The following is a 16,320-nucleotide window of genomic DNA, read 5'->3' as shown; positions in this document are numbered from 1 at the left end:
CACTTTTATGTATAAAATAACTACCATGACAGCTTGGCTGAATTAAACCCACATAGCAAAACTGGTTTGGCCCAGTGATGGGCCACAGAACCCACTTTCACTCGCCCCCAAATACAGGAATAAATTACGTTACATGAGTGGGTCGTGGCATTGCTATATCTCAGCAAAATGTATGACTACAGCTGGCCCTAATCTGGTTCTATGTAGGACTGAATAAATTCGTTCCACGTGTCAGCCTCAACAAAACCTTCATCTAGCCGCTTTGGGCCACCTTGAAAACATCTATGTTTCGTCCATGAACAAAAGGCACTGTGCACACAACTTTTCTGAATCTGATTCAGTCCACAAACAAGTGGCAATGTGCTTGAACATCTGACTCAGTTTATGAACAAGCAGCAGTGTGCACACAACTCTTCAACATCCAATCAAGTCACAAGTCCATTAACCTGTTGTACTCTCCTGACAGTTTGTCTTCATCCTCTCTCTCATGACGCCATCCCTATCCGGGGCCAGATATAGCTATTTTTTGATGGTTGAGTCGATTTCTTTTTCTGTGGCTGCAGAAGTCAGGTGGTTTTGTGTCATAGCCATTGAAACATACAGCAAGTAAACATGGTTTGAAAATAGCTTTTGTATCAACAGCTAACGCGAATATTGGATTTTACAGAACCTATTGACAGATATTTTGTAACATTAGATTAGATTAGATTAGATTCAACTTTATTGTCATTACACATGTACAAGTACAAGGTAACGAAATGCAGTTTAGGTCTAACCAGGAGTGCAATAAGCAGCAAGTGCAGGATATAGGTACAAATATAAATATAAATTACAAAGATAAATATGTACAAATTAAATTACAGATGAGAAGGGGGAATTTACAGTGATTATGTGTAAACAATTTACAGATCGTTATGTACATAAGAAAGAAAGAGCAGGATATACAGGATATGTATAGACAATTTTACAAGAGTATGTACAGTGGATATGTACATACATTTACAAAGATATATACAGTGGAGTGCAATGAATGTTAACAGTGCATTTTTGTATTTTTGTTTTAATGGGGTGGGTGGGGCAGACATCAGTGGGGGGTAGAATTCAGTAGTGAGACAGCTCTGGTAAAAAAGCTGTTCCTCAGTCTACTTGTTCTAGTCCGGGGGAATCTGAATCGCCTGCCAGATGGCAGGAGGGAAAACAGTTTGTGGGCAGGGTGAGAGGAGTCCTTAAGAATACTGCGTGCTCGACGCAAACAGTGTTTCTTCTGGATGTCCTCAATGGATGGAAGTGGAGTTCCGGTGATGCGCTGGGCAGTTTTCACCACCCGCTGCAGTGCCTTACGCTCAGCAACAGAGCAGCTCCCATACCAGACTGTGACACAGTTTGTTAGGATGCTCTCTATTGTACAGCGATAGAAGTTCACCAGGATGGCTGAGGACAGCTGGTTCTTCTTAAGATCTTAACATCTTAACATCTAAACAAAGATTGTAAATTGATGCAGATCAGTTTATTAATGAGCTCCTACCGGTTTCCAATATTGCTCCAGGAGAAAACCAGTCTAAGCAGTTGTTTTTTTTGCAGAGCCATGTGCAATTCAATAATAAGTACAGATATTTATACAGTGTAATTTTTTATTTAAAACAGAGTAATATTATTTAACAAGAACTTACTATAGAGTTAGTATTATGGTGTGGTTTAAAATTACTGCATGTAACTCAGTTTTTATTACAGTTAGTACATGTAACAAGACATTGTAAATGAAAAAATAACTGCCTTAATGCAGGATACGTCGATATTTCTCTAAAAACCAGGCCATGTTTGGTTCACATGCCTTTTGTCAGTGCTGACTGAAAGCAAACTGCCGGCTTCATGCCAAGTTAGGGCCGGAAGTCTTTGCTACCTGCGAATGTTCAGTGTTTGTCTTGTGAGGACACTTGTATTTACTACTCTGAAAGATTTTGTGGCTTAGGCTATTGTAGACTTGGATCACACGCTAATTGTAAAAACAAAACAAAACAAAAAAAAAACAAAAACACAGTAATTACTGGGCAGTAAAAGGTGAGAAAGCGTGCAATTTCAAACACAGCCTAGGAAACCGTAGACCAGCCAATCAATATCGAATAATAATTGACCATTAGCAAAAAGCTTGATTGACATGCCATCTGACCAATCAGAACGTGTATTTGACGTTGCTGACCGATTTCGCCCGACATCTAGAGCTGCCGGTCAATAAGTATTGGTAAATGTTAAGTTAAATGTTTGTTGTTAAAAAAATAAAATAATCTGTCAAAACGTGTGCACTTATTATTCTGTGGACAAAATCCCGTGAACTTCGCCCTGATATGTTTATGCACTCGTGCGCTCATCTGTTTTCAATGCAGCTCAATTTGGTTCGCTTATGTAATCTTCTCACTCATTGAACTGTGACTGGCCCTTTACTGCAAATATACCATGGCTGTGACACTGAAGTAATGAAACTACGACGCATTGGGCTTTAAAAAATAAATAAATAAAATAAAAATCACGTTTCTGATTAGTAACCACCGCTGTATCCCTTCTATACTTAACCACAAATCAGACAGAATATTACATTAACTTCGGTGAACTTAATATGGTGTGATGTTCATTCATTTTCGTTTCATGCTTTATGTAAACATAAAAAAGACGATCAGCTCAAACACGTGAACCCAAGAGGCAATATAGTGATCTGTCACGACGCTTTAAAAAAACATAAAACGCTAGTTTGAATTTATTTTAAAATGACACAATTTAAAAGCTGTCACCTTGTTTAGTATCAAAAGCAACGTGATCTGTCTTCTCTGTCGGTGTGTCTGTTTTCTTTGCTATGCATTTTCGTGAAAACACGTGTGTAGTGTGAGAGCAGCATTGCACGTCATGGCGACTGAAAACGGTCAATTAAACGGAACATGTGATTTACCTTTAAATTAGGCTTTAATTCATTGAACGTGTGAGTGCTTAAAGTGGCAGGTACCGCACTGTATTTAAGAAACGCATCACTTGCTTCACAAGCGTGTGCTGTGATGGCGTCTTGGAAAATGCGGGGAAGGTTGTTGTTTTTATTGAGTATTTTAACGTGTATTACTTTAGTACACTGTAGAAGTTTGTCTCAGTTTTCTGGAACGGAAAAAACAAACGATGGACGTGGGACGTGGTGATGCTGGAGTCTTGGGTATGTTATTAGTGCTTGCTGTAATATCAGTGTATGGGTTTTTTTTTTTTTTTTTTTTTTTTTTTTTTTAAATAAATAAAAATATATATATATATATTTTTTTTTAAGGCCTGTGGAACAAAATGTTCATGAAAGGGCAACTACTCAGTTCCTCTAAAGCAGCCTGGGATGCCATGTCTCCGAAGTTAAGGTGTGGTGACGATCTCATGAGTTTACAACTTGGTGGTCCAGACGTGGCAAACGTTGAACTTTGTCAAGGTAACCTGTGAATTCCTTATCCCCTTGCTTTCTAAATTTTATCCCAAATCAACTAGTCTTTTAGTACCAATTTGTCACAATAGCTACAGTCCAAAAGCTTCGTTTCTAATGGTCTTTATACCTTTTGACAGGCAATGGGGTGCCTGTTCCCCTCACTCATCTGCCACCTGACTGTGGTCACACCACACTCACTAACAGAGGTCTTGTCTATGCTACTCCCTATGATGGATGTGGTGTTGCGCAAAAGGTATTGCTTTCTCTATTCTGTTTTGCATGACCACAGAGTACTGTTGACTAACTTGTATTAATGATTACTTTCAGGGAGGGCATTATGTGATGCAGATACTGTGGCAGGGAAACACTGCAGTAATATCTTGTCCTATGCCCTCCACCACTGCAACTGCAACACTGAAACCCCCATCTCCTGGTTATCAAGAGTATTTGCAAGGGTTTTGGCCTTTTTCCAGTTATCTTTATCCTGGAAGGGTTTATTCTATGTCTATGCAAACAGACACACCTGTTACAACTACCGTAGTTTCTCAAGTACCAGATGGAAAGCCTCAACGTCCCAAATACCCCCAGCTGCCTTGGCCCTATGGCTATCCTGGATACCCTTTTGGTGACCCAAACCTTGTCCCATCCTCGGGCTCTGACGCTGCGCCAGGTGGCCAAGGACCAGATGGAAAGCCTCAACGTCCCAAATTCCCCCAGCTGCCTTGGCCCTATGGCTATCCTGGATACCCTTTTGGTGACCCAAACCTTGTCCCATCCTCGGGCTCTGACGCTGCGCCAGGTGGCCAAGGACCAGATGGAAAGCCTCAACGCCCCAAATGGCCCAGCTGCCTTGGCCTATGGCTATCCTGGATACCCTTTTGGTGACCCAAACCTTGTCCCATCCTCGGGCTCTGACGCTGCGCCAGGTGGCCAAGGACCAGATGGAAAGCCTCAACGTCCCAAATTCCCCCAGCTGCCTTGGCCCTATGGCTATCCTGGATACCCTTTTGGTGACCCAAACCTTGTCCCATCCTCGGGCTCTGACGCTGTGCCGGGTGGCCAAGTGCCGGGTGGCCAAGTGCCGGGAGTCCAAGTGCCGGGTGGCCAAGTGCCGGAGTGGCCAGTCCAAGTGCCGGGAGTCCAAGTGCCGGGTGGCCCAAGTGCCGGGGAGTCAAGTGCCGGGAGGCCAAGTGCCGGGAGGCCAAGTGCCGGGAGTCCAAGTGCCGGGAGTCCAAGTGCCGGGAGTCCAAGTGCCGGGAGTCCAAGTGCCGGGAGTCCAAGTGCCGGAGTCCAAGTGCCGGGAGTCAAGTGCTGGAGTCAAGTGCGGGAGTCAAGTGCCGGGAGTCCAAGTGCCGGGAGTCCAAGTGCCCAAGTGCAAGTGCCGGGAGTCCAAGTGCCGGAGTCAAGTGCCGGAGTCAAGTGCGGGAGTCAAGTGCCGGGAGTCAAGTGCCGGGAGTCAAGTGCCGGGAGTCCAAGTGCCGGGAGTCAAGTGCCGGGGAGCGGGAGTCAAGTGCCGGGAGTCAAGTGCGGGAGTCCAAGTGCGGGAGTCAAGTGCCGGAGTCCAAGTGGGAGTCAAGTGCCGGGAGTCAAGTGCCGGAGTCCAAGTGCGGGAGTCCAAGTGCCGGGAGTCCAAGTGCGGGAGTCCAAGTGGGTCCAAGTCCAAGTGCCGGAGTCCAAGTGCAAGTGGGAGTCAAGTGCCGGGAGTCAAGTGCCGGGAGTCAAGTGCGGGAGTCAAGTGCCGGGAGTCCAAGTGCCGGGAGTCAAGTGCCGGGAGTCAAGTGCCGGAGTCAAGTGCCGGAGTCCAAGTGCCGGGAGTCAAGTGCCGGGAGTCCAAGTGTCCAAGTGCCGGGAGTCAAGTGCCGGGAGCAAGTGCCGGGAGTCAAGTGCCGGGAGTCAAGTGCCGGGAGTCAAGTGCCGGGAGTCCAAGTGCCGGGAGTCAAGTGCCGGGAGTCCAAGTGCCGAGTCAAGTGCCGGGAGTCAAGTGCGGGAGTCCAAGTGCGGGAGTCCAAGTGCCGGGAGTCCAAGTGCCGGGAGTCAAGTGCGGGAGTCCAAGTGCCGGGAGTCAAGTGCGGGAGTCAAGTGCCGGAGTCCAAGTGCCGGGAGTCAAGTGCCGGGAGTCAAGTGTCGGAGTCAAGTGCCGGGAGTCCAAGTGCCGGGAGTCCAAGTGCCGGGAGTCAAGTGCCGGAGTCCAAGTGCCGGGAGTCAAGTGCCGGGAGTCAAGTGCCGGAGTCAAGTGCCGGGAGTCAAGTGCCGGGAGTCAAGTGCCCGGAGTCAAGTGCCGGGAGTCAAGTGCCGGGAGTCCAAGTGCCGGGAGTCAAGTGCCGGGAGTCCAAGTGCCGGAGTCAAGTGCCGGGAGTCAAGTGGAGGGAGTCCAAGTGCCGGGAGTCAAGTGCGGGAGTCAAGTGCCGGAGTCAAGTGCCGGGAGTCAAGTGCGGGAGTCAAGTGCGGGAGTCCAAGTGCCGGGAGTCAAGTGCCGGGAGTCCAAGTGCCGGGAGTCAAGTGCCGGGAGTCGTGCTGAGCAAGTGCCGGGAGTCAAGTGCCGGGAGTCCAAGTGCCGGGAGTCAAGTGCCGGGAGTCCAAGTGCCGGGAGTCCAAGTGCCGGGAGTCAAGTGCCGGGAGTCAAGTGCCGAGAGTCAAGTGCCGGGAGTCCAAGTGGGAGTCAAGTGCCGGGAGTCCAAGTGCCGGAGTCCAAGTGCCGGGAGCAAGTGCCGGGAGTCAAGTGCCGGGAGTCCAAGTGCCGGGAGTCAAGTGCCCGGAGTCAAGTGCCGGGAGTCAAGTGCCGGGAGTCAAGTGCCGGAGTCAAGTGCCGGGAGTCCAAGTGCCGGGGAGTCAAGTGCCGGGAGTCAAGTGCGGGAGTCCAAGTGCCGGGAGTCAAGTGCCGGGAGTCAAGTGCCGGAGTCCAAGTGCCGGGAGTCAAGTGCCGGGAGTCAAGTGCGGGAGTCAAGTGCCGGGAGTCCAAGTGCCGGGAGTCAAGTGCCGGAGTCCAAGTGCCGGGAGTCAAGTGCCGGGAGTCAAGTGCCGGGAGTCAAGTGCCGGAGTCAAGTGCCGGAGTCAAGTGCCGGGAGTCAAGTGCGGGAGTCAAGTGCGGGAGTCCAGTGTGTCGGGAGTCGGAGTCCAAGTGCCGGGAGTCAAGTGCGGGAGTCCAAGTGCCGGAGTCAAGTGCCGGAGTCCGGAGTCAAGTGCCGGGAGTCAAGTGCCGGGAGTCAAGTGCCGGAGTCAAGTGTGCGGGAGTCAAGTGCCGGGAGTCAAGTGCGGGAGTCAAGTGCCGGAGAGTCAAGTGCTGGAGTCAAGTGCGGGAGTCAAGTGCCGGGAGTCAAGTGCCGGGAGTCAAGTGCCGGAGTCAAGTGCGGAGTCAAGTGCCGGGAGTCAAGTGCCGGGAGTCCAAGTGCCGGGAGTCAAGTGCCGGGAGTCCAAGTGCCGGGCAAGTGCGGGAGTCCAAGTGCCGAGGAGTGCCGGGAGTCAAGTGCCGGGAGTCCAAGTGCCAAGTCCAAGTGCCGGGAGTCAAGTGCCGGGAGTCCAAGTGCCGGGAGTCAAGTGCGGGAGTCAAGTGCCGGGAGTCAAGTGCCGGGAGTCAAGTGCGGGAGTCAAGTGCGGGAGTCAAGTGCCGGGAGTCAAGTGCCGGGAGTCCAAGTGCCGGGAGTCAAGTGCCGGGAGTCCAAGTGCCGGGAGTCAAGTGCCGGGAGTCCAAGTGCCGGGAGTCAAGTGCCGGGAGTCCAAGTGCCGGAGTCAAGTGCGGAGTCCAAGTGCCGGGAGTCAAGTGGAGTCAAGTGCCGGGAGTCAAGTGCCGGGAGTCAAGTGCCGAGGAGTCCGGAGTCAAGTGCCGGAGTCCAAGTGCCGGGAGTCCAAGTGCGGGAGTCCAAGTGCCGGAGTCAAGTGCCGGGAGTCAAGTGCCGGGAGTCAAGTGCGGGAGTCCAAGTGCCGGAGTCAAGTGCCGGGAGTCCAAGTGCCGGGAGTCAAGTGCCGGGAGTCCAAGTGCCGGAGTCCAAGTGTCCGGGAGTCCAAGTGCCGGGAGTCAAGTGCCGGGAGTCAAGTGCCGGGAGTCAAGTGCCGGGAGTCAAGTGCCGGGAGTCCAAGTGCCGGGAGTCAAGTGCCGGGAGTCAAGTGCCGGAGTCCAAGTGCCGGAGTCAAGTGCCGGGAGTCCAAGTGCCGGGAGTCCAAGTGCCGGAGTCCAAGTGCCGGAGTCCAAGTGCGGGAGTCCAAGTGCCGGAGTCAAGCGCCGGACAAGTCAAGCCTCAACGTCCCAAATACCCCCAGCTGCCTTGGCCCTATGGCTATCCTGGCTACCCTTTTGGTGACCCAAACCTTGTTCCGTCCTCAGGCTCTGACACTGGACCAGATGGAAAGCGTCAACGTCCCAAATACCCCCAGCTGCCTTGGCCCTATGGCTATCCTGGCTACCTTTTTGGTGACCCAAACCTTGTTCCGTCCTCAGGCTCTGACACTGGACCAGGTGGCCAAGGACCAGATGGAAAGCCTTGTGGCAAGATGCGTTGAATTAGGCTGGTAATGTGCTGCACGTGGCTTTCAAAGATTTGCCTCCTGATTTAATGGTAATCTAAAGTGATTCCTGTTCATGAACATGCTGGCTTCTGCGTTTTTTATTTTTTGTCCTGTCTTCAATTTTTCTAAATAAACTTGATCAAAAAATTAGCATTGTGTTTTTTTTTTTTTTTTTTTCCCTTGGTAAGTGATTGGGAAATTGGTTATTCTATTACAAATGTCATGCTATACTACCCAGTGTATATTTACATTTTTCCACAGCATGTACCTTTTATCTGTGGAGATGCCATAAAACATCATCCTAGTTTACAGAAGTGAACATTGAAGACATTTGTGCACAGGCTGTTTTTGTAGAATACTAACCAGTCTAATGCACAGCTTTCTGTGAGAAGTGCATCACTGGTTTTTACAAACGCAAAAATGTAACGTTTCTCACTTTATTTTAGTTAAATGTAATGGTTTACTAATTCATTCCTGCTGTATGACGGTCTGTTTCTTTAAAAAGCATTGAAATAAAAAGACCAACAACTGATAATTGTGAATTTAAACAATTACATTTAAATTGATTTTTTTTTTTCCACTGCACTTTCATTATAAACTTCAGAATGGGGCTTAATCTATCCTTTGAATGACAGCTGCAGTGATGCAGAGGAAAGCAGGACAGAGATCAGCTTTGATGCACCATTGTCACTCATGGTATAAAGTTCGCTGATAATACATCAAACAAGATCTGGATTCAGAGTTCTAGCGGCTGCAGGAGCAGGAGGCCCGTGTTGCTCTGGCCTTGGCCCGTCCCATGGCCTGCATGCAGGTGGAGATGGAGAGCTAGATCCAGTCACACAAGTGTCCAAGAATAGTACTGCATTGGGTTATTCTGCGCTATACTTTTCTCCTCAGATTGCTTGCTAATAAGAAAAAACACAATACGTTCAACTATACTATAACATTGTTTTTGTGTTATAGTTACCACATCAGCCCCTCATCAGTGAGTCTAATGAAGAGGAATCTGAGGCCTGTGGACCTGAGATGTATATGAGTCTCATCACCAATGACCTGCACTGTCAGATACAAGATACTTTATTTTCTGATTTTGTTTTTTTGTCTGTTTAATGTAAAATATACAGTATAAATAGGGTTAGGTTCAGTGTTGAAAGGTGAAAAATTTTGTTTTTCTATGCATTTGTCTATTTGTTCAGTTTTTACTAAATTGCATTTTTTTTCTCTGTGTCGACTTTAGTTTTTTTTTTTCATTTATGTATTAGATTTTTCTGTTTGAGTGATCTCTTTGCGTTTTCACATGCATTACTTTAGTACACTGTAGAAGTTTGTTGCCATTTTCTGAAACGGCAAAAACGAAGCGATGACGGTGGCGAAGATGTTTCAGCACAAATTGTGTCAGACCAAGAACTTCTCTAATATCAACCATTTCAGTGACGATGCTGCAGTTTCAGGTATGTCATTTGTGCTTGCTGTAACATCAATGTATATAAATATTTAATTGTTTGAATTGTTGAATGTACAACAATTATAAATTTCAGGTCTGCAGAAGAACATGTTTGTCAAAGAAGGCGACTACTCAGTTCCTCTAAAGGAGCCTGGGATGCCATGTCTCGAAGGTCACACCACACTCACTAACAGAGTTCTTGTCTATGCTACTCCCTATGATGGATGTGGTGTTGTGCAACAGGTATTGCTTTCTCTGTTCTGTTTTGCATGACCACAGAGTAATGTAGACCAACTTGTGTTCATGATTTCTTTCAGGGAGGGCATTATGTGATGCAGATACTGTGGCAGGGAAACACTGCAGTCATTTCTTATCCTATGCCCTCCACCACTTCAAATGAAACTTTCCTGGGACCTAATATCTGCGTGTTCTGCTGCCTCCCTCTTTTCCTAACACGCAAAGACCAGCAGCACCTGCAGCTTCTGATTCTGCAACAATGAAATCCCCATCTTCTTGTTATGGAGCGTATCCGCAAGTGTTTTGGCCTTTTCCCAGTTATCTTTATCCTGGAAGAGTTTATTTTATAGCTATGCAAACAGACAAACCTGATAAAACTACCATAGTTTCATAGGTAACAGATGGCCAGCATCAACGTCCTAAATACCCCCAGATGCCTTGGCCCTATAGCTATCCTGGCTCACCTTATGGTGACCCAAACCTTGTTCCATCCTCAGGCTCAGACACTGGACCAGATGGCCAAGCACCAGATAGCAAGCCTCAAAGTCCCAAATACCCCCAGATGCCTTGGCCCTATGGCTATCCTGTCTACTCTTATGGTGACCCAAACTTAGTTCCGTCTTCTGGCTCTGACACTGGACCAGATGACCAAGGACCAGATGGAAAGCCTCAACGTCCCAAATACCCTCAGCTGCCTTGGCCTTATGGCTATCCTGGCTACCCTTATGATGGCTAACCAAAACCCACAGAGAAACCAACTGCTGCCCTTACCAACACCTCAGCAGTTGCCCAAGAAACAGGGAAGCCTAACCCTCTAAAGGACCCTGGAAGCCCGTTCCCTCAGTATACTTATTACCCTGACTATCCTCCTTTGCAATTATTTTATCCAAAATACCCAGTTCAGGTCATAGGTCATAGAGGTAGGTCATAATGGAGCTTTTTCTGCTTGCATCTGGTCAACTGATTGCTCATCGATTGTTCTATCATTGGGCAGGGAGTGACTCTGCGTCATCCAAGGATGTAGGATAACATTGGCTGGATTGTTTGCTGCATGCTAGAGCTCATAGTGCACTTTTGTATAAACTGGAAGGCCTAAATAATTCTCCTGCTGGCATTTGGCTGATGTTGTCTATTGCGTGTAAGGCATTGTATCATCAGGCTGTTTTAAGCTTGTTCGCGTTGTAGGGGTGTTTTGTTATTCATTTATAGTTCAAGCAGACGAGTGATTGATGCAGCGGATATGGGTGCCCACCTGACATTGTGGGTAGGTTCGGTTCCTTCGTCAAACTCGTTTTCGTCTAGTCAGACTGAACAATCTCTTGGCTTCCCCGGCATATTACCTGCTTGGCTGATGGGATCCAGATTTTTATTATTGATGTTTGTTCTCTATAAACTGTAAATCTATTGCAGACAGATTAGCGGCGTCGTTACGTTTGATTTAGTTTCCCTACTCGACTGTTCTCTTTGTTTCCTTTTTAAATTGTAACAAAACTTATCGATTCTTATCTACGTCTCTTACCGATTCCCTGTAGAAAGATCTGTGTTGCCTAACACTAAATTTATCTAATAAAGGCACCTGGGCTAGACTCAAGGAGACTGCATTAACAATACTGTATAAATAGAAAACAAGCATCTAAAATAGTCCCGTCCAGCCATCCTAAATTCCCGCTGGTCCCGTCTAGCCCAGATAAGGTTTCAGATTATCCATGCTCCTCCAGAGACTGCTCCTCAAAATCGCCCCTCCTGAATTAAGCACAGGAAGTTTTCAGGAAGTCGGGTATTTAGGTTAGAATTTGAAAACCCATTGATCTGCTTTAGAGGACATGTGATTTTACGCCGCAGTACTTGGGGATATAACCAATTTATGGAGCTTCAAAATAATGGTCACTATCAAAGCATTACCATGTTTGGAAGAGCCAGGATAACTGTTTAAAAAAAGTCTGTTCGCTTGAAAGAAGAAAGTCATAAACACCTAGGATGGTGTCAGGGTGAGTAAAATATGCTGTAGTTTTCATTTTTGGGTGAACTGTTCCTTTAAATTGATTTAGGAAATCGTTTGTTGGTGCATGTTGGACACGCACAACATCAGCAAATACTAAAATAAAAAGTAGTAATTATATTTAACAGAACTTATCCACGTTCACGTTGTAACAAATATAAGGTTTTTGGACTTTCCCCTTACTTCAAACAAATGCTTAGTTTGTGGTTCATTTATTATTAGTAAAAAGGCGATACAATAAAACAGTACAATGGCAAATCCGCATAGGTCTATATTAAGCAACAAACTTTTATTAACAAAATTAATAAGACTAATAAAACCTACTTGCATTGAAGGTCTTTTCTCTCGATTAAAACAAATGCTTAGTTTATAGTTCATTGTTTCATTTTTCTATTTTTATAAAAACAATAAATACAATCTCACTTATATTAAACAAAGAAATTAAACTTAACAAGAGTAGCACTTTTGGATCATAGTGTTTCGCATTAGTCTCATAACTTGACCGACTCTCCAACGCAACCAAATATTTATTTTAGGGACCTTGGGCCCACCCACCATCATACACAATGTATAATTCCTGTTTCTTTGTTTTTTTTTTTTTTTTTTTTTGTCAAAAAAGAAAAAAAAAAAACAAGGAAAACAATCAAAGGTTTATTTCTCCAAATAATGCAGTTAACCCAGGTAAAATGATTGAATACCAAACTTTAGAGGTGGAAGCAGCATAGTTTATGCTACTGAAGGATGAGACACAGATGGACTTTCCAGCAGGGCAACAATCCAAAACGTCCGGGCTGTCCAGAGGCCCCAGAAACCGCAGCAATGCCCTTAATAAATTGTAAATAAAGATTATTGGAGTTTTTGTGTTTCATTTAATGTTTAATTCCATGATTTATGCAGGTTTTTGTGATTATGTAGGCCTACTAGCAATTTCTGAGTGAAAACCTTTTATTTATTTTTCATTTCATTTTTCAGAAAAATTAATAAAAAGTTCTTTAACCAGTTTAACATAATTTGATGTGTGTGTACAGTGCTGGACAGTAATTGATTACATGTAATCCGGGCTCCATAATCAAATCGCATACCAAAATGTTTTAAACATATTACACAAATTACACATTTTAACACAATAACCCCAATTCTTTTTTTCCTTTGTAAAATTGTACTGCTTTTATTACAAGCCTTCAAAAATAATGGTTAGCACTTGCATGTGTATAAAGTAACAAGGTCGACAGCTGTGCTGAATTAATACTCAGTGTTTGTCGTGTGACGACACTTAAATGTGTTACTTTGGTTTTAGTTGCTTGGGCTGTTGTAGATTATCGTTTCACGCACTATTCTTAAAAACAGTAGTAAGTATGCACACTGTTCTGGGCAGTAACCAGTTAGAAAGCATGTCATTTCAAACACAGCCTAGCAAACTATAGACTAGGCAATGAATCTCGAGTAATAATTAAACGGATCAGGTGATTTACCTATAAATTACGCTTTAATTCGTGGTACGTGCGAGTGCTTAAAGTGGCGCGGTAAAGCGTGTTTAATAAACGTATCACTTTCACGAGCTTGTGCTGCGATGGCGTCTTGGAAAATACGTGGACGGTTATTAATTATAGTTTATTTTTTCACGTGCATTACTTTAGTATACTGTAAAAGTTTGTTGCCGTTTTCTGAAACGGAAAAGACGAACTATGAAGGTGGCGACGATGTTTCGGCACAATTTGTGTCAGGTCAAGAGGGATATTTTGTGCCCTTTTCTAATACTGACTTTCTCAGTGACGATGCTGCAATTTCAGGTATGTCATTTAGTGTTTGCTGTAATCGCAGCAAAAGGGTGATTCTTGGACTACGGGCACTTTTATGTTTTTTTTAATCATAATTATAAAATAAGAGTTTTAGACAAATTCCTATTTCTGTGGCAACAAATTTTAAAAACTTTACTGCCTTTCCGTTACTTTTTTTTCCAACAATGAAAATACAGTTTAAAATGACTTCTGTTAGCTACTAATGTATCTGAGTTAAGCACTAGCAAAATAATTAAAGTGCATTCAGGCTTTTTAACGAGACCGCTATGTCTGTCGCACAGTATTTGTGTCCTTTCCACCACAACACTGTTAATGTCACTTTAAAATGTTTGTGAAAGATTGTTTAGGTGGTTTCTATGGAAATTTTCGGTGACATCAGAGCACGTGTCGGACATTGAGGGAATTAAAAATTTTCAAAAATTCTAACTAAATATCAAAGCCATTGTTTGATCAGTTAACATTTATTCCACGTTACCAAACATGCTATACCTGCAAGGTTGTTTTTAAAAATCTAAACATGTAAGTTAAGAGAAGTTTAGGATGACAAATTGATCATATTATTGCTTATGTTTTGCCTTGCCATCAGATGTTTACAGTATGCACTGTTACTTTAATCTGTGAGACATCAGTTTTGTATAAATTCATGATTAATTTCCCTAATCTCGTTTCACTAAATTAACAATTCATTGTCATTTCTGTCACCACACACATTTTTAAAGAATTAAATTTGAGCTCGTTCTCTGCTTAATAAAAAAAAAATCAAATGACGCTTGACTTATGCAATCCAATATTAGATTGAGTGACCGGGGTGCAATTCGGCATTTGGTCCTAAAGGCAGTTAATTCTCACTGACAAATGTATAATTACCATACGTTGTGGAAAAACTAGTTGATGATCTTGGACCACTCTTGAATGGCATAAGTTGTTCTGTTTTTAAATAATGGCTCTATATTGAGATTTGTTCATTGCCGTTTGGGGAAAATGTAAAAATAATGTATGATTTCTCTAATCTAGGTTTGTCCTCTTACAGACCTTCAAACTTCTTTTTTTTTTTTTTTTTTTTTTTTTTTTTTTTTTTTCAAATTCCAAAACTAAAAGTGCACCTAGTTGAAGAAATGCCCATTAGTACTTCAGTTTTGTCTGTTTGAATGTATGCTAACTAAATTTTAGGTCTGCAGAAGAAAACATTCATTAAAGGGCAGCTACTCGGTTCCTCTGAAGCAGCCTGGGATGCCATGTCTCCAAAATTGAGGTGTGGTGACGATCTCATAAATTTACAACTCAGTGGTCCAGAGGTAGAAAATGTTGAGCTTTGTCGAGGTAACCTGTGAATTCATTTTTCATTTGTCTTCTAAAGATTTTGATCCTAAACTGTATTTGAGTTTTACTAGTTTGCTTGTCCCACGAAGGCTATGTTCACACATCGGCAGAATATGGTTGTCAGTTCATTATTTGAGTCCTTTTTAATATGGTTACTGATAAGGAATGCGGGCATGACTCCCGTTGCACATTCATAGAGACAGAATTCTGAACACGACATTAAGCTGCTGTGTGAACGAGATTTTTAAAACTCACACCTGTAAGGAAAATATGGTTGTCAATCCCAAATAAAGGACCGACAACCATATTCTATTGCTAATGTAAACATGGCCTTAGACTCTCATGCATCAATACAATTTTAGTTGTTGTTTTTCAATAGTTCTTATTCCTTTTAACAGGTAATGGGGTGGCTGTTCTTCTCACTCATTTGCCACCTCACTGTGGACACGCCGCACCCACTTATACAGGTCTCGTTTATGCTACTCCCTATGATGGATGTGGTGTTACGCAAAGGTACTGCTTTCTCAATTCTTTTACATGAGCACAGAGTAATGTAGACCAACGTGGATGTTCATGATATCTTTCAGGGAGGGTATTATGTGATGCAGATACAGTGGCAGGGAAACTCTGCAGTCATTTCTTGTCCTATGACCTCTAACACTGCAAATGAAACTTTCCTGGGACCTAATCTTCCTGAATATTTGAATATTCTGCTGCTTCCCTCTCCTCCTGATACACAAAATCCAGAAACGCCTACAGTGACACAAGTGTCTGATTTTACAACATTAAAAAACCCACCTTCTCGTTATCCCCAAGTGAGCCTACAAGGTTTTTGGCCTTTCCCCAATTATGTTTTTCCTGGAACAGTTTATTCCATAGATGAGCAAATGGAGAAACCTTTTACAACTGCCCTAGTTTCCCAAGGACCAGATGGAAAGCCTCAACAACCCAAATACCCCCAGATGCCTTGGCTTTATGACTTTGTTGGTTACCCTTATGGTGACCTGAAACCTGCTCCATCCTTTGGCTCTGACAGTAAATCAGGTGGTCAAGCACTGGATGGAAAGCCTCCACAACCCAAATACCCCCAGATGCCTTGGCTTTATGACTTGTTGGTTACCCTTATGGTGACCTGAAACCTGCTCCATCCTCTGGCTCTGACAGTAAATCAGATGGTCAAGCGCCATATGGAAAGCCTCAACAACCCAAATACCCCGGATGCCTTGGCCTTATGGTGACCTGAAACCTGCTACATCCTCTGGCTCTGACAGTGAATCAGATGGCCAAGCACCAGATGGAAAGCCTCAACAACCCAAATACCCCCAGATGCCTTGGCTTTATGGTGACCTGAAACCTGCTCCATCCTCTGGCTCTGACAGTGAATCAGATGGCCAAGCACCAGATGGAAAGCCTCAACAACCCAAATACCCCCAGATGCCTTGGCTTTATGATTTTGTTGGTTACCCTTATAGTGACCTAAAACCTGCTCCATCCTCTGGCTCTGACAGTGAATCAGATGGCCAAGCACCAGATGGAAAGCCTCAACAACCCGAATACCCCAGATGCCTTGGCCTTATGG

The 16,320-nt window shown here is 44.6% G+C and overlaps 2 protein-coding genes across 2 annotated transcripts; both read left to right on the top strand.

Moving 5' to 3' along the window:
* Positions 1 to 3,026: 3,026 nt before the first annotated feature.
* LOC122360720 (cuticle collagen 10-like) lies at positions 3,027 to 4,327 on the top strand. Its single transcript, XM_043261549.1, has 4 exons — positions 3,027 to 3,190; positions 3,299 to 3,448; positions 3,580 to 3,695; positions 3,770 to 4,327. The coding sequence occupies exons 1-4, from the start codon at positions 3,157 to 3,159 to the stop codon at positions 4,325 to 4,327; spliced, it is 858 nt and encodes a 285-aa protein (XP_043117484.1). The 5' UTR covers positions 3,027 to 3,156.
* Positions 4,328 to 13,018: 8,691 nt separating this feature from the next.
* On the top strand, positions 13,019 to 15,877 carry LOC122360711. The gene is made up of 5 exons (XM_043261535.1): positions 13,019 to 13,412; positions 14,592 to 14,741; positions 15,140 to 15,254; positions 15,329 to 15,333; positions 15,609 to 15,877. The coding sequence occupies exons 1-5, from the start codon at positions 13,193 to 13,195 to the stop codon at positions 15,875 to 15,877; spliced, it is 759 nt and encodes a 252-aa protein (XP_043117470.1). The 5' UTR covers positions 13,019 to 13,192.
* Positions 15,878 to 16,320: the final 443 nt, after the last annotated feature.

The sequence above is a fragment of the Puntigrus tetrazona genome, chromosome 2 (assembly GCF_018831695.1).
Source record: "Puntigrus tetrazona isolate hp1 chromosome 2, ASM1883169v1, whole genome shotgun sequence".
Lineage (NCBI taxonomy): Eukaryota > Metazoa > Chordata > Actinopteri > Cypriniformes > Cyprinidae > Puntigrus > Puntigrus tetrazona.
The sequence above is the reverse complement of the archived record's forward strand: the minus strand, read 5'-3'. Positions and strand labels throughout refer to the sequence as shown.